A 23,867-nucleotide genomic window follows, 5' to 3' on the forward strand; every position below is an offset into this window, starting at 1 on the left:
CATTTATGTCATAATAGTAGTTCAAGGTGACACAAAGAATAAAGTAAGTGAGAAAAGCCTCCTTTTTTTTTCTGACAGAGATACATATTTAGGAAATCTGTTTCATGGTTGATTTGCATGTGGTGTTCTATGGCTGACTCCTGTTCTCTCTCTATGGAGCCCATTGGGGATGGGGAAGCTGTCCTCGGAAGGGGTGTGGCTGGACAGTGCAGAGGAGAGTCAGGCACCCATAACTGTCACTTGACACATGAGCACATGTAACATGGAAAGTATCTGCTCTAGGGACTGGAAAAAAACAAACCAGATACTTCTGCCTCTCATATTATTATTAGTTTTTTTTGCCAGTCCTGGGCCTTGGACTCAGGGCCTGAGCACTGTCCCTGGCTTCTTTTTGCTCAAGGCTAGCACTCTGCCACTTGAGCCACAACACCACTTCTGGCCATTTTCTGTATATGTGGTGCTGGGGAATTGAACCCAGAGCCTCATGTATACGAGGCAAGCACTCTTGCCACTAGGCCATATCCCCAGCCCTCATATTTTTTGCTTAGGGGATTGAGAGCAGGAAGATGGCCCACATGTTGCTTTAGACTGTAGGACTTTCTGTTGTATTTGACATTATAGTCTGTTCATATGTTAGCTGATGGAAGTGTGAATGATCTCTCATGACAACTTCAAATTAAACTCGTTTGCGTGAGCTGAAATCTTTGCATGTAAACAGAGTGTCTGTCTTGCATATCACCTCTGCACATCCATCGAGTCACTCTATCATTTAGATGTTTCATAAACTGTAGGTGAGGAACGACCAATATGGAAATTTGCACTTGCTGATGTTGATACTTCTGTAGCCCTGCAGCTTCAAACAACAGTCATGAAAATCCATCCATCATAGCTCCTGATAAGCATGGCTAGCAACAGCTTGACTTTAGACTTGGTACTGAGTTCTATATTTCAGGTCTATTTTTGGAGGGATAAAAGTATCTTGTTTTTTTCTGAATGTCAGAGAAAAGTGTGCTATGAAGTGTTATATCACAGAAAAAGTCTAATATTATTTAAGTTCATCATATTTGGAAGAAAAATCTCCCATCTCATTTTCTTGTAACATTTAGAACATTTGTGTAAGGAAAGTATATTTTCAGGATGCGTACAAATAATTCCCTTTTTATGGGAAATGTATACTAGTTGTATGTGCAGACATGTCAGTACTTTATGATTAATTTCTAGGAAAATTAGTAGTCTTTGATGTTGTGGAGTATGTTTATGGGGATATTTCAAGCACTTCTTATATACAATGGAAGCTGGAAGTTGAATTTTTCTTTAAATATTTAAAAATAGCCAAATCATTGTCCTGTGATCTGTCTTGCAAATATGATGGTGGACAAATGCACGAGTATTCACCAAGATGCCTGGCCTATTTCTTCTATCACAGCTGAGATAGTGTCAGTGAGGTAGTATGCACTTCTTCAAGATGATCACGCTGGCCTATGGCATAAGGAGGAAGAAGGTTTTCCTCTGGAAGTCCATAGCAGTAGTAATGATGACAGTCTTGTACTTCTAAACTCCTTTTCCTCCAAGGAACCATAGTTAACGTACTTTACAGTTTTCTCATGGAATATATTTGAGTTCATTTTGTAATGGTTTTACTTATTTTCCTTACTCTGAAATAATGCACATAGGGATCAGCTAAGAATATATAGGATAATTTATCAGACCAGAGTTAAGCATATATAGTTGTTCATAATCAAATGAATGTAACTCTTTTACGTTAGGATTATTTATATATCTGGTAACTTAAAACAACAACCCTGTCTCTTAAGCAACAAAAGGACAATATCAAATGGAACTTATGGTCCCTATCCATCAACACACATTCACACATGCCCATTTTTAGGGATGTTCTAGAGATAGCAAACATTAAATTCACTGTCTTCTCTATTACTGTGGTAAACAGTGATTATTAATTTAATAATGATTCTAAGTCATCTCAACATTTTCATGAGAAGATAGATTAACTTAATTCACCGCAAAGTATGATCAGGTCAAGGTGAGAATTTCATGTGGAATCACTTTAGTAACAGTGATTGTCTGCAGTAGAAGTTTCTGGTTAGTCCAGTGAAATCATGAGGAAATATGTTTTGGTAAACATGGTATAGGAGCAACCGTGCAAACCAGAGTGATAATGTGCCAGTTGTATGCCACATGCCAGTTATTGGTAGCACTGTGCTTTTTCTTACTCTTGTGGGCCTCACTGAGTCAAGCACAACGGTCTCCCATTTGCAGTACAGAGCTATGCAACATTAGGAAGGTTAGTTACATGGTGCTTCCTTGCTGGGGATGGCTGATTTGGATTCAAACTCCACCATCTTTCTCTCCCTTCACAAAACAGTTGGGTTTCATTTTTTTTATTAGCATCATTTCATTGTACAAACAAGTTTTATTTGATATGTCCATATGTGCACAATGTACCATGATCAGACTAATTCCCTCTATAACTCTTTTCTCATTCTGTTTTGCAGATCAATCTCCATAAGCTTCATTGTTCCATTTTCACACCTGAACAAAGTATTTTTACTACAATCACTCTTTTACCCTCTTTGTTCCCTTTCTCATTTTTCAATAGTACCTGGGCCTCAGAAAGCCTGTTTTATATCATGTCATTTATGTATTTTTTTAGGGCATGTGTTAATTATTCAAAGAGGCTTCACCATGTTATTTAAGAATATATTTTATTAATTTTTATTATCCTTAAGTAATTTTACAGAGGGGTTTCAATTCAACATGTTAGTTTATGAGAGTAATGTCACCCCATCCATCATTCTGTACCATCTTTCTCAACTCCACATGTCCCTATATTGTACTTTAGCATGATTGAACCATTCACATTCCTTCTTTTTCTCAATTCTGACTGCCTTCCATTATTGAGTGGCTTTCAGTGAGTTTTGCTATGCCATATTCTTACAGAGATAATTTTCTCAAGCAAGCCCACAATTAAAAGCATAATTACATACATGCACATAAATGTCTATTATCCTGCATGTATTTATGTGTATTAAATCCCAGGCTTCCTGCTCTAGCCTCTGTGCCTTTTTCTATTGAACCATAAATTACTATTTTTAAACACAAAAACCAGAATATATACTTTAAAAGAATTACTTTGTATTGTTTCCATATGTGCTTGGTGTCACACTTATTGCAAATGTAGATACAGTAGTTTGAAAAACTTATTTTGTTATTCTAGCAGATTTTGACAAGTACATGAGTTATGAGGCCACCAGTATTTTCCCAGTAAAGTAAAAGTTAATTGGAGTTATATGAGCTCTAGGCAGATAGGCTCCAGGAAAGCACTAGAGTTACTTGCTTGAAGCATATGAATAGTGAACAGAGGCAGGCAGAAACTGTGGTTCAACTTCACCAAATGTCAAGTGATGATATTTTTTATTCCCTAATACCCCCAATAGAATACTTTCTATAAAATATGTCCAAACAAATAATGTGCTGATAAGGTCTGTAAGGAACATGCTACCATACTGTCCATTTACCCACAGAATTAATAAGAATGGAGAATCCATATCTGCATAGTTAAAAAATATACAACTGGCATTTATGCAATCATTTAATTTAATGAATCTCATCACTTAAATTTTCTGTTTAACAGAGTAAAATGCACTGCCCAGAGATGGGTAGGAAAATTGTGTGTGTGTGTGTATGTGTGTTTGCATTTGCATGTGCACTAGTCCTAGGTCTTGAACTTAGGGCCTGGGTGTTGTCCTTGAACTTCTTTTGCTCTCTATCACTCTACCACTAGTTCATTAGAAATAAGAATCTCATAAACTTTCCTGTCTGGTCTGGATTCAACTGTGATCCTTAGGTCTTCTTCTCCTGAGTAGCTAGGATCACAGGCTTGAGTGACTAGCACCCAGTCACTGTCCCTGGCTTCCTTTTGCTCAAGACTAGCACTTTACCACTTGAGCCAGAGTGCCACTTCTGGCTTTTTCTATATATGTGGTGCTGAGGAATCAAACCCAGGGCTTCATGTGTATGTGAGGCAAGCACTCTACCACTAGGCCATATTCCCAGCCCTGTAATCTACATTATTTAAGAGGCTGGGATTGGGAGGACCATGGTTAGAGGCCTTTCATAGTAAGGAAAGCTGGAAAAACTCAGTGGAGAGCTGGGTGTTCATCTGCTATTAGTTAAAATGGGAAGCCTGATGTTGGTAGACTGAATAGACATATGACTAGACACAAAGAGAAGCACTATGACATCAAATAAAAGCAACATTAGCACCAGAGGCACAGTTCAGTGATAAGAGGGCGTGCCAAGCAAGTGACAAGCCTAGGTTACAAAATCTCAGTACCGAACCCCCACAAAAAGACCACAAAGACAAAACCAAAATGGCTACTTCTCAGATTTTGTTTAGATATTTATTGCATATATGTATTTTTCAGTTTTAACTGATTTCCGTACTGCAACAGTAAGTTAAATGATAATCTGAGCAGTAGACGCCTAATTGTTTTACATTGCTGTTTAAGTTAGGTTTTTGTACTAATAATGACCTCTTGATTTATAATTGGCAGAGGTAGCTTTTATTTGATTTAGACATTTACTTTTTTTTACTGAAGACAAAATAGTGTCTGAAGCAGCAAATATAATACAGGTTTCCTCTGGGGATCCATAATAATATTTGGCATTTTGTAGCTTTGAACATCTACTTTCAATAGAATGCATTTGAACTGTGAGCCTTAGAAATGTGTTTACATAGAAAACCACATCAGAATTACAGAACTATCATTAGACAAACGTAAGTTATTGAATTTGGATTTGATCTAAATGCTGAAAAGTTGTTATTATTGTTCTGGTCCTGAGCTTGGGGCTGGAACACTGTCCCTGAGCTTTCTGTGATTGTTAAGGCTAGTTAGTGTTGAGCCACTGGAGCACTCTCGCTGAGCTTTTTGTTGTTGTTAAGGCTAGGGTTTTACCATATGAGCCATAGCTCTGCTTCTGGCTTTTTGGTAATTAATTGGAGATCCAAGTCTTTTATACTTTCTTGCCTAGGCTAGCTGTAAGCAAACAACCTCAGATTTCAGCATCCTGAGTAGCTAGGATCCCAGAAGCCACTGGCACCCAGTGGATTTATTATTTTTTAAAGATCATTTCTATACCTGTGCCTCATACCCAATAATTTCAAAGAAAATAACTCAATAATAACCTCTAGGTTTAATTTTGTTTCAGCTGAAAAATTTTTGTTCATATCAGTAAATGACTAATAAACAAATCAAAGAGGCATAATAAAAAAGAATCATAATTGAATGATATTGGACCTTGTTGGATTTTGCATTAGAGAAATATTTAGTAAATTATACATTATAATTGTGTAAAATTTAATCATAGTTCTGAACATAACTATTTTGGCTTTTACATTAGTTATACACGTAATGATATTAAGACAATTAGGGACTAGACATATAAGAAAGAGTATTGGATTTTAATGGAAATCCTAATGGATATTTTGATTGCATATCTTCTGTTTGTCCAGATTCTCAAGAACTGAAGAAAAATATAGACTAAATGATTAATACCAGGCTCTTGGACCAGATTATTGCAGAGTGTTTTTTCAACACCACCAGAATCAAGCCAGATTCAAGCACAACAACCATTAAAGAAAACCTTGGGAGATTGTGTGTGTGTGTGTGTGTGTGTGTGTGTGTGTGTGTGTGTGTGAAAGAGAGAGACAGACAGACAGAGAGATAGAAAAAGAGAGTAAGAAACACATTTCAAAATGAATGCCAAAGCTCCACTTTCACTGTTGCACTGTTGCATTTTTAACAAAATGTGATGTCTGCAGAGTTTACCCATTCCAGCAGGGAGTATGGCAGAGAAATTAAGTGAATAGATCAGAGAGGCCATGGAGGTTCTTTGGAGTACTAATTTATTTCAGCCAAAGGGAGACAGTCACTTCAAGTGAATATACTGGTACTTCTCTTCAGATTCAATGCTGTATACTTGAGATGGCAAGTACTGTAGGTGGTCAGGAGTTGAAGCCAGTGTGTGGACTGAGTAGGAGTATACCAGGTGGAGGAGATAAAACTTCAAGTGAGCCTTAAAAAAGCTATTTGTTTAGATAGGAAGAAAGGATTAAGGGATTATTTTTGAGACTAAAACATGGAGTGAAGCTTTCTTTGAAGCTTATTGTAAACCTCAGTAAAACAATCAACATGGTATCAAGCTTCTCCTTTGTGCTCCTGCCTTAGACTTAAGGAATGTGATTGTTGCTGATTCTATTCATTTCCCATAGCTAAATGTATTTTCTTCCCATCCTTTTATCCTCGAGGATTTCTTCTTAGAAATAAATATAAGAAACAGTATGTGTGTCTGTTTACCATGGATAGCAAAAAGACTGTAGATAATTCAGGAGTAAAGGAGCGGATTTGATTCCTTGTTTGACTCAACATTGTTATGATTATGATAACTCCTACTTTTGTCCTTAAAATGGGGGGCAGTTGTCTTGTGGTTATGCACATCCTACATCAATGGGACCAAAGCTGAAAACGTCTCTTTTTTATTACTTTTTGTCAGTCATGGGGCTTGAACTCAGTCATGGGGCTGTCCCTAAGCTTTTTTGATCAAGGCTACTACTTAAGCCATAGATCCACTTCAGGTTTTCTGGTGGTTAATTGGAGATAATACTTGTTTCACAAACTTTTCCTGCCTGGGCTGGCTTGAAACCACGATACTCAGATCTCAGCCTCCTGAGTAGTTAGGATTAGAGGCATGAGCCACCAGTGCCTGGCTGTCCCTTATTATTTTAGAAAACAAGTTTAAAGTTTATCTGAATTATATTAAGCAAAGTAAGCCAGACCCAAAGAAACATAAGTCATATGGTTTCCCTCATTTGTGATAACTGGAGTGTGTCTATAAATATATAAGTAAACAAACACACTGGATGGTAAAAAGAAAAAAATAGTACACCAGGACATGAGAAATTATACATATCTATAGACATTCACACAGTCAGACCAAAGGGGGATATTCTTAGGAGAGTAACAAAAAGGTACAATAGCTATATGCAACTCATATATAAAATAATATTTATGGGTATGACCTCCAGGAAATGGAAATAAGAGATTTTTATTTCTTTATTGCTGTTTTGTTTGGTTTTCCTCTGTCTTTGGGAGGGTAAAGATGGCACAGAAATGGTGGGACAAAGAGTGAACAAAAGCAACAGTGGTACTCACTACACATTTTTGAAAATGAGCTATATAACTTGTGGGTGGGGACAGGAGGGAAAAAATGGGGAGAAAGAAAGGGTGACATTGTGCAAAAAGAAATATACTCTTTATCTGACTTGTATAACTATAACCCCTCTGTACATCACCTCTACAATTATTACAATGACAATAACAATAGATAAATAAAAAAGCAAAACAAAACAAAAAGCAAAGGAAGATAATTTCAGTAGAATTGAAAAGAGTAGTTTTTGAAATTTCATAGTTGTGAATATAAGTATGCTCCATTAACTTTCAAACTTTTATATATATAAATACCCCCCCAACATTTATCTGAAGTATTTAATAGTATTTGAGTTCTGTAGGTAGATAATATGGGGTCTTTAGTAGGATCTTGCCCCTAAAAAGAAGAATTTCACAGGTAAAAATTATACGAAAAGTTTATGTAAAGTTTCTGAGGATTTTTCTACTAGCGTACAGGATATGAGGAAGCAATTTTTCCAGCAAGTTTGTTAAAACTGAGTAAGAAATATGAGAGTCTGTGACATTTGAACCTAATCTTGTTCTACTGTTGTGTCTCTGAGATCTGCTCTCCTCTTTGCTGCACCTGTGTCTTTGGCCCTTGCTTCACTCTGTGGAAGGCAGGAAAGTGACGTTTCTACTTACTTCCATCCCCTGTTGCAGAACCTGTAGTCCAGACCTGAATAAACAACCAGAGTAACAAGTGGCCAAGTGGCCCTTCTGCAAGCCACGCTACTCATTCATGGATAATTATATTAAAATATTGATAAATTTCCTCTCTTCCATAGTTAATTACAAGCTTCTAAGTAGTTCAAAAGAGATTCATTGACCAATAATGATCACTATGGATTACTAAGTAGCTACACTGAAGAAAATCGTTATGGAAAATGTGAATAGGACTGTTTGATTGCACCATGAGTCTGAAATAGCCTTTACTGAGTAAAGCAATAATAAAAACCAAGCTATGATGGTGAAGAGGAAATGAGCAGCTTGAAATGTTATTCTATATTTGAAAAGTTCAGTGTTTCACAAAAAAAATGTTACATATGAACATTCATTAAATCATGAGCTATACATAGGAAAACAGCAGGCAGTAGAAGCATTTGGTGAAGGGGCCAAGATATTGGACATAGTAACATTTTTAAAGCACATATTCTAAAAAGTACCTTTAGATCACTTAAGGAAATAATTTTCTAGAAATAAAACAAGACATGTTTATATTTTTTCATCAAATAGAGAATATTAACAAGATCAAAATTATAAAGCAATTGTTGAGTAATAGGACCCAAAATAAAATGTGAAAAGCAAAAGAAAACAATAGGGGAGAGGGGAGGAAAAAAACAAAACAATAGATTGTTTAACAATAAGAATGGAAATAAAAATCTTTCTAGAATCAAATGAGAATAAAACTATGAATTAGTAAAACCTTTGGGGTACAATGAAGATTATACCAAGAAGAAAATTGATAACTATGAGTACTTACATTAAGTAAAATAGAGATGACACAAATAAGTAACCAAATTACCTCAAGGCCTTAGATAAATAAGAAGCCAAGCCTGAAATTGGTAAACAGAAAAATAATAAAGATCGGGGCAGAAATTGTACAAATAGAGTCAAAAAAGACATGAAAGAGAGTATAAGCTAAGGGTATTGGATTAAGGGAATTTAAGAGCTCTGTTTTTTTCAGACCTTAAACATCTCTCTATTTTAAGACATAAGAGTGTTCATTTTTTCTAGGCATGAAGATTTTATAATGTAGAAAGAAAGAATCTGATGTTCTTTAAGTTTGTCAAGTTAAAAAGTTTGATATACAGAACAAAGAAACCATACACAGGGAACAGATTCAGAAAGGTGAAAGTATCCAATTATAATTGAGAAAGAGAGAACACCAAAATAGTGAGACAATGGGTAAAAGACAAACCAATACAACAATAATACTTACAAGACAATATGGTGTAAACTAAATGTACAACTCTGGGTAGGGGGAGGGAATTGGGAAGGAGGGAAGGTGCTAGAAAAATGAGGGAGGAGCAAACCAGTTTGACAAGAAATATACTCACTACCAAGGTAACTAATCCCTCTGTACATCACCCTGACAATAAAACTTAAAAAAAAAAAAAGAAAAAGGCAAAAAATAATATAATGAATAAATAAAGAGTGCTTATTTGGAAAGATGAATAAGATTTATAAACATTAGTCAAACTAACCAAAATAAAGAAGATGACCCAAATTAGGAAAATTAAAGATGGGAAAAGCCTGTCACAAAAAATACCAATGATATGTAGAGAATCATTAGGTAACACTTTGAAAACTTACACTGCAGCAAGGTAGAAAACCTGGAATAAATGAATAAATTTCTAGATGTATATGATCTATCAAAATTGAATTAAGAACATGTATAACACTTAAATAAATCTATAGCAAGTAATGAAGCTGAGGCAGTAATAACTTTTTCCAACCCAAATCCTAGAACTGGATGAATTTATTGCTGAATTCGGGCAGACTGTAAATGAAGAACTAGCACCAACTGTCAACATATGAGTCCATAAAATAGAAAGAGAAGGAACACAGCTTCCTTAACAAATGCCTCTGGGAAAACTGGATATATACATGTAGAAGACTGAAAGTAGATCACTATCTTAACATGTACAAAATTAATTAAAAATGAATCAAAGATATTTATGTAAGGCTCAAAATTTCAAAACTATTATAGCAAACTTAGAGAAAATACTTCAATATATAGGCATAGGTGACAACATTCTGAATTAAGATTTTAAGTCAGGTACTAGTGGCTGATGGTTGTAATCCTAACTACTCAGGAAGCTGAGATCTAAGGATCGAGATTTAAAGCCAGCCTGGGGAAAGAAAATCCTGTATCTCCAATTAACCACCAGAAAACCAGAAGTGGCCCTGTGGCTCAATGTTTTAGAGCACTAGCTTTGAGCAGAACTCAGGGACAGAGCCCAGGCCCCTAGTTCAAGTTCTACAAAAAAAAAAAAAAAAAAAAAAAAAAACTTCAGTTATTTGCACAAAAGCAATAATTGACAAATGGGATTGCATCCAGCTAAAAAGCTTCTTCACAGCAAGGGACACAGTCATGTGAATGAAGATACAGCTGATAGAGCTGATAGAATGGGAGAATATTTTTTTTTCTAATTACCCGTCAGATAAAAGACTAATATCTAGAATGTATAGACAGCTAAAAAGCAAAATACTAAAGAATTAAATCCAATTAATAAATGGGGAAATTAATTGAATAGACAAATTTCTCAATAATTACAAATGGTCAGTAAATTCATGAAGGAATGTTCCATGCCCTTAGCTATGAAGGAAATTTAAACCAAAATGAAACTGAGTATCTTACCCAGTCAGAATAGCAGTCATTAATTATATTAACACAAGTATACATGAGAATGTAGGAAAAAGGAATCCTCATACACTGTTTCTGGGAATGTCAGTAGTGTAACCAGTATATAATTCAGTATGGTGGTTCCTCTACAAAATAAAAACAGAACTACTACCCTATTATCCTTCTGAACATTCTCCTCATAATGTATTCAATGTACTGTAAGTCAAAGTACAATTCAGACATTGGAACATACATTTATAGCAGCACTATTCACAGTAGCCAAACAATGGGAATTGTGGGTGCCATCAAGTTAATTGATAAGGAAAATGTATGTGTGTATATAATACTGTAATATTAAATACTTAATAGCTAATAATTTATAATATTAAATAATTCAGTGCTATCACTGCATATTACTAAAATTATGTCCTTTTCAGAGAAAAGTCATTATATTAAGCCAAATAAACCAGAGTGTGCAAGACAAATAATCCATATTCTCTCTTATTTGCAGAATGTAGACTTTAAAAACCAGTGACAAGAAAGTAAAACAGGCCCTGCTTAGGAAGAAAGTAGAATGGTCATTAATAGTACTTTATACATGTAAGAAAGTAGAATAATGGACCTGTTAAAATTGGTTTTAAAATGGGGGTGGTGGGATAAACCAGAGTAATGAAGGAGTGGCCTGGTTTTACAAAAAAAATGTTGATACCTATATGGAATATAATAATAAAACCTCTGTGTGCAATGAATATAAACTAATAAAAATGACAATTTGTGGTGACAGAAGAAACATTCAGCAGACTTGATATATCTGTTTAAGTTAAGAACAGAGAATAAAGACTAATAAAACAACATCCTCATAAACTGTGGGATGCATTCCCAATATTTACAAAATTGGCAGGGAAAATATGTAAAGCCAAATAAATGATTGAAAACTTCCTTTAAATAAACATTAGCATATTCAAGAAGTTCAATGGAGTTAATGTAGATAAACCTATATTTCCATATCGTAATGCATCATGGTCAAATTATGGAAAAGCTAAGATTAAAAATAAAACCTTAAAGCAGTAGGAAGAGTTTATCATAGAACAAAAACAAAAACAAAATATGCAAATAATAATAATAATAATAATAATAGCAATAAAATAACAATAACAGCACACTGTTACCCCACTAACTGCTGGCTTGAAAGACTGAAAATGCTAAAAGTTAAAGCAATCAGCAAATCTGATATGTAGGAAAACAATTTGAAATATAGAGACAAAGGCATTTCTAAATAATAAATGAGTGATTTTGTCACTAACAGATCAAAGAAGGGGCATGGTTATGTCCTTAGAAAGGACTGCTAATAATAACATGAATCATAAAGTAAAACAACAATTACATAGAAAAGTATTTACAGAAAAAAAAACAGTGGCTGGTTTCTATGTATAAGATATTAATTTACTGGCACTGGGATTTGAATTCAGGGCTTTGTTTAGCTGGGTTTTTTTTGTTTGTTTGTTTGTTTTACCATTTGGGCTATGCTTTCATCCCTGCTTTTTGCTATTTATTTTGGAAATAGGGTCTTGCTGACTTTTCTGCCCATCCTAATTCAAACTGTGATCCTCTGAATCTCAGCCTCTTGAGTACCTAAGTAACACATTAGTGCCCAGAAAAAAATGTTCTAGTTTTAAAACTGTAAGCTTTTAAAATCCAGGCAATGCAACATACTGTATTTCTAAGAAAAATGAATGCAGTTCTCTTCACTCTGCTTAAGATATCAAGTTGACGAATAATCTTTATTTGTTTTTCTGTATCCCATCTTATAATCAGCATTTCATATAGAGTAGTCAGTCTTGCCTTGTGAAATTCTAGAGATGATGTGTGACTATGACTCATACTAAATGGTAATATGTTGTTCGACGTTAGTTTTCCCTCTAGTTTTCTTTACCTAACTTAGTACATCAAGTTGACCATTCCTAGGATTCTGTCATAGTCCCACAGATTTTACTGTTCTGCTTTAGTAACCCCTATACCATTCCTTCCTCACCATAGCCTGCTGTTCATTTTCTCTGCTGGACCACTCAGAATTATATGAAATTTGTCATTATCACATTCTCTTCCTTGTCTTACTGTGGCTGTGAGGTTTGACTCATGTATTTATTTCATTTTCATTTTTTTCTCATGTTCACTCGCATCAGTATTGTCTTTTTAAAGGTAAACTGTTGCAAATTTTATTTCTTTATGTGTTCCTCACACTTAAAATTCACTCTTAATTTTAACAAGTGTTTAGTCAGGTCAAGTTAGCAGAAAACTACTGTGTATGTGTCTATTTTCCTTTAGGATTTCCTGCTCTACAAATATGTAACAGGTCTCTTGTTAAAAATATGTTGATTTTGTTTTTACATCCAATTCCACAAAAGTCATTTGGAGAGAGTGACATTGTTGTGAAGACTCATACTAAGATTCAAAGCATATTTGGCATTTAAAAAATATGTCACTTACAGTATTGTAAAAACTCAACTAATATGTCAATATGTCCTCACTTTGGTTTTGCCTTAGAAGGTAACAGAAGCAAATCCCAAACACTGCACACTGAGCTCCTTTCCTACTCTAAATCCTATGGGCCAGGATCTACAGATCTAGTGATCTACAAACTATGAAATTAGTTTGTTACATCTATAATTATGTTAATTCTGTAATTATATTAAGCTATGTGGTATGCTTAAGTTAGCTTCTTATACGAACAAAAGATGTGGATAGAATTCCATCAGGTTGTGGATTCATTTTTGTTTTGAACCTTTTTACTAATACTGTCATCTAAATTCTTAGAGACTGGTGATATTTAGTTCATTCTTTTTTACCCATTCCAGTCAGACTTTCCTTCAACCCTTGACATCAGGTGTTTTTTTAGAGGGATGAAACGGGGAAAAGGCAAAGAAGGAAATGAATAAATTATTGAATATTTTTGCATTAACAACCTCCTCAGGTGACACTCATCCCCCTACCCTCGCCATGATTCTCACCTTCTTCCCGATGACCCCTGAAAAGAGGAGAAAAAGGTGAGAAGGGCCAAGGAAGTGTTACACACTGGGCAGAACTTCTGTTGGAGAAGATATCAAGGGTGTAGAGATCTTCAGAAAAGGGAAAACCCAGTGTAGAAGAAAGGGAGAGAGGCCCTGGAAGGGTGAGTGCACCTGAGCATTGTGTGTGAAGATGCTGACTTGCTTCTCTAAGTCTAAAGCCACACTGAGTTGCATGTCTGTTTCATTTCTGCAAACAACACATATATTCCTGCTTGCCATTCTTGTAATTAGTCACATGACTTTTGCCTTAGAAGATGCATAAAATACTCCTGTATTCACACACACACACACACACACACACACGAAATAAGATGTGTGCATATCTATTCTTCACATACTGGTTATAATTAGAAAAGCATGTTGAATTTAATGAGGATGACTTCTTGTATTTCCAGTTGTCCTTATGAGGAAACTTGGTGTTATTCTGCAGTGTAGAAACTTGATCCTGATCTTATTTTTCAGTCCTGTTTCGAGCAAGCAAGTTGCACATACTTAAACTATTTTCTTTTATACTTCTAGCTTGCTTTTGGGTTTCTGTTCAAAAGCAGTGTTAAAAAAAGGAAACAAAAGAAACTTGAAATATTAGAATATATCAAGAATGCCTCTTTCCTGACCCTGAATATCCTCAAACACATGTAGAGGAAGAGTGTTTAGACAGCATTTTCATGTCACTGTAAGAGAAGCATAGCTAGGCAAAAGTATCAACCTGGCATGAAGTTAAAATTGCCATGGTACATTTGTCTGTGTCTGTGTCTGTCTGTCTGTCTGTCTGTCTGTCTGTCTGTCTCTCTCTCTTCTTTCTTTACATCAGATTTTGATTTGTTAATTTTGCAATTATGTATCTGTGAAGGACCTCCATTTTAATTTAACTTGCCCTGTTTCCAGATAGTATAATTCAACTAATACGTTGAAGCTAAGGATCAGCCTCTACATTCCTTTTCTTATCCCAGTGTGAAACTTGTCTTGGCAGAAAGAATCACACCCAGAAAGTCTTGTTTTCATTTATTAGTCACTCCTGATGATAAATGTTTTTTTCTTTTTTTAAAAATGACTATGTTAATATCTTAGATAATCCATGTCTACTATACACAGATAGATTATTTATGAGCTATTAAAATATGGTGTGCTTTTCCCACTTCTTATGGTACAGAATTTCACTTCTGAGCATGTACATATTTACTCCCACATTATCCACACTTATTCCTGTTGCCCCCTACCAGTAATTGCCTTCCTGTTTCTTAATAGTTTTTCTTCTACATTCAAGTTCTTGTCTAGCTTAATTTGCTTACTATTATAATTTCTAGTTCTAACCATTTTTCTTCATTTTACCTAATTATTATTTTTAATGACTGTGTAAAATTCCATTCTGCACATCTATCACATTTTAAAAAATCCTTTCATGTATTCATGAACAGCTAGGTTGCTTCTATAGCTTGGTGTTTATGAATAGTGCTGTCATAAACAGATATGCAGGTATGTCTACTGTCTTGTAAATTTGATTCCCCTGCCTAACAAACTTGAAGCCCTAATTTAAAATCCCCTGTGCCACCAAAAATAAGGATGAGGACCCTCCAGTCAAACTACTCAGTGCCATGTAGTGAATATATGTCACTGAGGCAGTCACTTAAATTATAATAGTACCTAAGTCATTGGGTTTTACAGTGACAACTGAAATGAATCAGAGAAAACTTTTTCTTGATTATACACTAAATATCTTCCCTTAATGCAAAGTTGCTGAAAAATAATAACAGCAAAAGAAGGAATGGTCTCAATGCCTTTTCACTTATCAATATTCTTTCTCGATTATATAATTTACTTGTGATGAATAACAGGTTTCTTTGGTAGAATACTGAAAAATAAAATGAAATTCTGATGTCTATATTTTGTAGATATTTGATACCCATTTTTTTCAATTTTCCTAAAAACAACATTTGTTGCTGGGGATATAGGCTGAGGCCTGGCACCTATGAAGCTGTTACTGACACATATTGTTATAGAGCCCAGGATAGGGAAGGAGACCATCATGGGACAAATGGAGCAAATGGAGGTAAAAACAGGAACCACACAGAGGGCCAAAAGAACTGGCAGCAATCCCACTACTTAGTTGAGCAATTTTTGCATCTAATCTGCCAAAATAAACAAAGATGTGTATGTTTGTGTGTGTGTGTGTGTGTGTGTGTGTGTGTGTGTGTGTGTGAGAGAGAGAGAGAGAGAGAGAGAGAGAGAAACATACATTCACTACATGGCACTGAGGTAGTTTGACTGGAGGGTCCTCATCCTTATTTTTGGTGGCACAGGGATTTTAAATTAGGGCTTCAAGTTTGTTAGGCAAGGGAATCAAATTTAGAAGACAGTAGATATACCTGTGTATCTGTTTATGACAACACTATTCCTAAAGAAAGACAGAGAAAGAGAGCGAGACTGAGAGAGAGAGAGAGAGAGAGAGAGAGAGAGAGAGAGAGACCCAGCTCTTTAAATTGAAGTCTAAAATGTTTATCAAGACCACCCAGTGAGGGGCTAGGAAAATGGCACAGTGGCAAGAGTACTTGCCTCATATACATGTAGCCCTGCGTTCGATTCCCCAGCACCACATATATACAAAAGGCCAGAAGTGGCGCTGTGGCTCGAATGGCAGAGCGCTAGCCTTGAAGCAAAAAGAACCCAGGGACAGTGCTCAGGCCCTGAGTCCAAGGCCCATGATTGGGAAAAAAAACAACAACAACAAGACCACCCAGTGAGAGAGTTCCAGGCTGTAGGAGGACCAAGAAGTTCTTGTAGGGAAACTTATTCCATTCTCTGGTAAATCTTGAGGTTGCTTGAGACTCAGAGAGAGGACAGGAAAAGCTGGGTTCTTTATGTCATGTCCAGAGGCCTAAGTTAAGGAGTAGGGAATTCTGCATCCTGTAGAGTGCTTCCTTTTCAAGGAACTTTTCTAGATTTTAATTCTGAGAGGTGTCCAATTTCATTCCAGTTATTACCAAACTGTGCTATTTTGTTTCCAAGGTTCTTCCTACACTCTGAAAGTAGAACTTGGTCTGATGTCAACAAGGTAGTATGTATGATAGTATCGCTCTTGGTCTGGGTGAGGGTCAAGATGCATTGTGTCCTATAAGGCATGAGAGTACTGTCTGATGCTTGTGTAGACCAACATCCTGCTGTACATCTTAATTCAAATCTGCACAAAAAAACTAACAAAACTACAGGCTTCCTGATACTGGGTGTTCCAAAGCAACTGATCATTTCTCCAAGTGCAAAATTCCATACTGGCATTCCTCCTTTCAAGTGTAGACTAGATAAGATTTAAGCTGTTTGATGGGCTATTGTGTGAGGTTATTAAGAGAGAGCTGATTATTAGTGTCTAATTTCCACTGCAAAAATAGACAGATGAAGCCAGCTATTGGCAGCTATAATACTAACTACTCAGCAGGCTGAGATCTATTGATCTAGGTTTAAATCTAGTCTTGGAAGGAAAATCCATCATAAAGCTAGAAGTGGAGCTGTGGCTCAAGTAGTAGTGTGCTATCCTTGAACAAAAAGCTAAGGGGCAGCACCCAGGCCCTGAGGTCAAGCCACAGAACTGGCAACCCTTGCCCCCCCTCAGTAAAAAAGCAAATAAAGCTCTGTTTTCAAAGTAAGAAAATTGAATCTAAATGAGAATTATAGGATCTCAAAAGTATGTTTAAAGAATGCTTAGAAAAATAACACTTTGTAGATTCTCAAGAGGGCAGGATTTAGCCATAGTAGAAGTTACTCTCTTCATTCTAGGAATTTATGCCCTGTGACTTCATATTACCTCTGCTTTTGTTATTTCAATATAAATAGGAAAAAATACACAAAACTTCTTGTTGTTGGATTACTACATATAACACATACCTAGTGTTTGCAAGATATATTATTTAAAAGAAATTCTACATATCACTATGTTCATCTCAAATTGTGGGAGTATTTTATATGAACTATTAACTGTATCTGAAGATAGGGAAATGAGGATCTGCAGGCAGATTCTTGTCCAAAGATACGTAACTACTTTTAAGCAATGATAATAGATCTCCTATACCTATGTAGATGAAATAATTGGAAATTCACACATGAGAAATGATCTGTTTCCATTTCCTTCCATTCCTAAGTCCTTTGCTCAGTTTGCTTTTATTATTTCTGAATTGCTGCATTCTCCAATGCACCACATATTATTGATAAACTGCTTTGTACTCCCTATTTGTGTGTGAAGAGCCTTTCCAGCATTCCAGAATTCTGCTCTGGAATTTGTCTTTATCTGATTTTGGAAGTTGACTCATCTTGTTTTATACTAGTCAGAGACAGGTTTACCTGATTGGATCAGGCCATTTATCTCTCTAATCTAATATCCAGTTTCTAGCAAGACCCTGACATACTGTTTCAAAAGAAAGCAATATGCTATATATCATGAAATCAGAGAGTAAAACTTGTTACAACTGCATTTAGATTATGAGCAAATTATTTAAATCCTTTCTTCAGCACACAATTATAGTAGATTGAAAGAAACTTCAAGAAACTTCAAACTATCCCCATTGGATATCTAGTGTTGAGCCCTGTGATCAAATATCCTACCTAACATGTGGAAAATTCATACTTTAGAAAATTTCCTGAAGCCAAGCACTGGTGGCTCATAGCTGTAATCTTAGCTAATCAGGAAGCTGGGATCTGAGGATAGCAGTTTAAAGCCAGCTCAGGCTGGCAAATGAGACTTATTTCCAATTGACCACTCAAAAACCAAAAGTAGAGACGTCTGTGATGCAAAGTGGTAGAGAACTAGCCTTCAGCAAAAGAGCTCAGAAAGAGCTCCCAGGCCCTGTGTTCAAGCCCCACCACCGACTAAATAAATTAAATACAATAAAATTTCCTAAGTTAGCAACATTTACCATTATTGACCCAGTAAATAATTATTTAAATACAAATTTGATTACTTAAGAAATACAATTTATTAGCCTTCTGTTTTGATTTGACATGATTATGAAGGACTTTATATTTCCCTCAGAATCTGCAATTACCACAAATTACCATCTTCAAGTTTTTGAGTGTAGTACTAAAGTTGCAACCCAACTACCATTTGAATATTTTCAGTTTCAAAAATCTGTGTCATTTTTAAAAAGGTGTATTCCAAGTCCCTACTGAAGGAAAAAATGACTTTTTCGAATGAAGAACCTTCACTTAATTAGGAACATAAGGGCTAGAAGTGTAAGTCCTTAGTAAAGTGTATGTCTGCATGTATTCAATCCTCAACACTAAAATAATGATAATAATTATAATTATTATTAATAATAATATTGTAAACAAAAGCAAATACACAAATCCCCCAAACCGTGCATAGTCCAAGACTGAAATGATGTTTTCAAGATTGAAGCTCTTCTGTGAGTAGAAGAGTGGCTCAAATGGTAGTTTTTCTGCTTACTAAGAGCCCCTTGAGTTCAATCACAACAACAAAAAACCAAAACACTAGAAGTATAGGGAAATAAAAGTTTATAAAATTATTGGTTGATAGAAAGAAAGGATTAAACTAAAAAAAAAAGCAAGAAAGAGTGACTGTTAAACATGAGTTACTCAAGTTCAAAGGGTATAAGCTAAAAGTCAAGAAACAGCATGCAAATGCCAAACTTTTAAGAGAGGATACTTGGATGTGATTGATTGGATGGAAATGAATGAGACATGACCCATGGAAAACATTTAAAATACAGATTGATAATTCCTGTTCCCAGACATTCTGATGAGCTCCTTTGTGATAGGGCCCAGGGGCTTGAACTTTAAATGTTCCAGTTGGCAATGAGACCTTCTGGTATAGGGAGTACAGTTTTAGAAACACTGAACTAGATTTTGAGAAAACAAGTATTAGTCTTTTTTTTTTTTTTTTTTTTTTTTTTTTTTTTTTTGCCAGTGCTGGGGCTTGAACTCAGGGCCTAAAGACTGTCCCTGGCTTCTTTTTGCTCAAGGCTAGCACTCTACCACTGGAGCCACAGCGCCATTTCTGCACACACACACACACACACACACACACACACACACACACACACACACACACATAGCTGAGGAATCAAACCCAGGGCTTCATGTATATGAGGCAGGCACTCTACCATTAGGCCATATTCCCAGCCCCAATTACTAGTCTTTTGCATGGATCTATGCATGATATATGTACAAATAAACGCTGCCATTTATGGGGATAGGGTAGCTTCCAAAGATAGAGATGTGTTGTCATTGATGGGAAGTGGTTCCCGACCATAGCAGCAGGTGAAGAAGGGGGAGGAGCCCAGACTGGTGTTGATGGTGTTGGTTTTGGTGGATGGATGGAGAATGGGTGCACTTATTTCAGTACATGGAATAGATCAGGAGAAGTTGAATGGGGGATTGGGTATAGGACTAAGAGTTTGATCTCAAGACATTTCAAGTTGTGATTGAAATTGAGATACATTCTAGGAAAATAGGAACTTGCTGGGTTGAAGACACAGGTATGTATATGCCATCTGGAAAAAATTACAGATCTTGAAATAAAGAGAGGTGCAGAAGGCAGGACTCTAAAACATACTGAAGATGGTAAAGCCGAATAGGTCTCCTTCACAAGGACGGAGAAGTTCTGGCAGGAGCCTGGAAGAAATGTCTCCTTTGAGGGTGTGCTCAATGTGTCAGCATTGTGAGATGCCAAATTCAAGTGGCCAGTACATTTAGGTGCAAAGCATGATGGGAAAGTTCATTAAAAACAGAAGTAGAGATACTGGTTGAGTGCCTTTATGTAAATCTGGATAAGTGTACAAGAGAAGTTTCTTCTGTTTCTTTGATACTTAATTTCTACTTTTCCAGTTCTAAAGAAGCAATGTGATTGCTAGAAACAATTTTTTGAAGGACTTTATGCACATTCAAGTTTTAAGCTAATTTTTCTCAGTAAATTTTAATAAGATGCTTACAGGCCTAGATTTACAATAGAAACTTAGAACTTGTGTCATGTTCTTCTTCCTGTAAGAAATCAGTGCCTCTAATGAGGTCCTGTCTCTTTTTTTGTGTGTGTGCTGGGATGTGTGAACTGAGTATTTCACATTTTCTATGTAAAACACTGTTGTTTTTAGCTTCTTGCCCTGCTTTATTTATATTTCAGATATGGCCTTGTATTTTTGTTTTGACCTACACTAGGACTCTTATCCTCCTATTTATGCCTTCCAAGTGCAGGAATGATAGACATGCTCTATCACCACACCCAGCTTCTTGACTGAGATAGGATCTTGCTAACTTTTTCCTCTAGGGCCAGTCTCAAGCTACAATCCTTCATCTCTGCCACTTAAATAGCTGGGATTACAGGCACAAGCACCATTGGGATTATACAGGTGTGCCACCTTACACCTCTGTTTTTGTCCCTTACCGTGGGAGGATTTCAGAAATGACTGGGTTTTGTGGCCAATCCTTCTGCAAGTGTTTTGTTGTCATTGTTCTTTTATTATTATCTGCCATCCTTATTCCTGCCAGGGAACCAAAAATGCTATTATTCCTTTGAGAGTATTATTTTACTTTGTGACCTTGTGTTCATTAGTTTTCTAAATGAGCAAATTTAAACCAAAAAGGAAAACAGAGACATCAGAATCGATAGCTATTAAATCAGCTTGTCATTTCTGATAATTTGACCAAATTTTTTTTCCTTCAACATTTTTCTAAGAAGATTGAAAACAGGAGAGTAAATACAAATTGCTTGCCCTCGTGGATGGGGACTTGAGATAAAAATTTCCTAAACAAAACTTGGTGGTGGCCTTTTTTTTAAAATTTTATTCTCTGGAGCATGTGGCTTGAACACTTGTGTTCTGTAGCAGTTTCTCCACTTCAGTTTGCAAGAAACTTCTCAGGGGTGTATATACTCTCTCTTCTTCCTGACTCCCTGGATAGCCAGACAAGACTGAGCCATATGTTCCTCCAGTTAGATGTTTATATTTTTCTGTCAAATGAAAATTTCTCCACAAAACATGGGTCAAATGCAGAATGAAAGGAACTGCCAGTAAAACAGCAAGCCTTCTCCATGGTCCAAATAAAAGCACATTTTCTACTTTCTGGAAGAACTGATCTGATCTGGCCAAATCTGTATCCATGATGTTATTTCAGCTTCCCCTTAACCAGGTCTTCAAAGCCTCATGTTAAGAAAGGAGCACTTTAAATTTCAGGCTGCAAATGATCCAATAGTTAATTGTTATTTCAGAGACCAGTTTGATTTCTGTAATAAATCAGTCAGGCTCTTATAAGCCTGGCAAGGAGTATGACTTTGAAGATGATGTTGAATGCAAAAGAGGAGATTGGTGGATATATGTATGTATGCGTGGTGTGTGTGTGTGTGTGTATCCTGGGGCTTGAACTCAGGGCCTGGGTTCTGTCCCTAAGCTTTTTCTCTCAAGGCTAGCACTTTACCACTGAGCCACCGTCCTACTTCCAGGTTTGTGGTAGATAATTGGAGATAAGTGTCTCAAGGAACTTCTGGCCTGAGCTGAGCAGTTCTCAGAGCTCAGCCTCTTAAGTTGCTAAGATTATAGGTGTGAGCCACCAGAGCTCAGAAGAACTGTGGATTTTTGAAATTCATTACACAAAGCTCCAGAACCCTCTTCAAACATGAGAAAGAATATTTGGAATATTTGAAGGAATGACGTATAATTTTTTTTTTTTTACTTTTTCTCCTTTCAGGATGAATAAACATTCATCAAATTAAAGCTTTCTCCCTTTTCTTTCTTGAGCAGGTTGTCAAGTTATTAAGCAATAAAAGGTCACAAGCAGTTGGAATTTTAATGTCCAGTCTTCATTTAGATATGAAAGACATACAGCATGGTGAGTATTAAAACAAAATTTTCCTCAATGAATACTAAAAGCCAAGTGGAAGATAATGAGGTTTGATGGTAAACTTATTTTGAACTTAACTGTGTCTAGTGTGTTTCCTTTACATGCTTCCAGGCTTCCTTCCATGGTTATTTTTGGAAAGTTACTATTAATTTGGCTTTTCATTTCCACCAATGCTGTGCTAAGAGCCTAATTGTCATGAACGTTAGTATTCTGTTATTCAGCCAAAATAAAAAGCCACTGACTGAGTGGATTTTAAACTACAGGAATTTGTTCCTCATAGTTGTAGAGGCTATTCAAGCACAGATCCACTTGGGCTGTAGTACAGGCACTATGGGTGATATAATCTTTGCTTCTTGCCTATGGCTGCCCATGAACTGTGAACTTCCTTCCTATATCTGCCATGTAGCTCTGATGTCAGGCACATATGACTAGGCTTAAGTTGACTATTGAGACACAATCTCAAAACTTTTTGCAATGCTGACCTCATACCTTGAAGTCTCCAGTTTCTTCCAGATCCCCAGAATTGTGGTCATAAACTACCACATACATCCTTTGCTTACATTGTAAACAGGATTATAAAGTTTTTTTTTCTAAAATCAGTTACAGTGATATTAGGGGTAAAACCACAGGAAAGAAAGACAAAAGGAAAAGGGCATAATTTCACATGGTATGTTGAAAATAACAACAACAATATACATGTATTGGAACTAGGGAAGGGAAAGGGAATACCAAAATCAAGAAACAAAGGATAGAAAGACAAGCCAGTGCAACAGCAATACTTACAAAACTATATGGTGTAAACCAACTGTACAACTCATGGAGGGGGAGGGAAGTGGAGAGGCAGAGGCAGGAGAAAAATGAGGGAGGAAGTAACAAGTTGGATAAGAAATATACTCACTATCTTATATATGAAACTATAACCCCTCTGTACATCGCTTTAACAATAAAGAAATGGGAAAAAAGTTTTTTCTACATTTAGAATTAGGGTGATTTGTACTGTTTTTAAAATGTCATTTGTATCTACATACTAATTTTTGAATTACCCTCTATCCTTGATAGGAATTTCTATCCCATAGATTTATTTTCTTTGTGCTGTGAGATTACCTAAAGGTGAATATAAAAACTGAATTTATATTCTCAATGTCTTTTATATTGCCCAGAGCTTCAGAATAGATTTAAAGCAGCTTGTATTAATCAAATGCCAGTTTACCTGCTAAAGGAATGTGGTTTCAAGCATAACCCAGACCATATAAATCCTGAAAATATTTAATTGGCTTTTTAGCATTGCCGCTTTGTGACTATGGACTCTATTTTTAGGCCTAATATATTGTGTGGAATTATTCATAAATAGCCCCAGGATGGTATTCTCTGTCA

At 35.9% G+C, this 23,867-nt stretch overlaps 1 protein-coding gene across 1 annotated transcript in view; it reads left to right on the forward strand.

The window, feature by feature from the left end:
• Positions 1 to 23,867, forward strand: part of Fmn2 (formin 2) — a 174,989-nt gene that overhangs the window by 94,665 nt on the left and 56,457 nt on the right. Inside the window, exon 7 of the mRNA XM_048357745.1 lies at positions 22,394 to 22,481. Within this exon, the coding sequence (XP_048213702.1) occupies positions 22,394 to 22,481 (88 nt within the window). The remainder of the gene's footprint in view (positions 1 to 22,393; positions 22,482 to 23,867) is intronic.

This window comes from Perognathus longimembris, chromosome 11, assembly GCF_023159225.1.
Source record: "Perognathus longimembris pacificus isolate PPM17 chromosome 11, ASM2315922v1, whole genome shotgun sequence".
Lineage (NCBI taxonomy): Eukaryota > Metazoa > Chordata > Mammalia > Rodentia > Heteromyidae > Perognathus > Perognathus longimembris.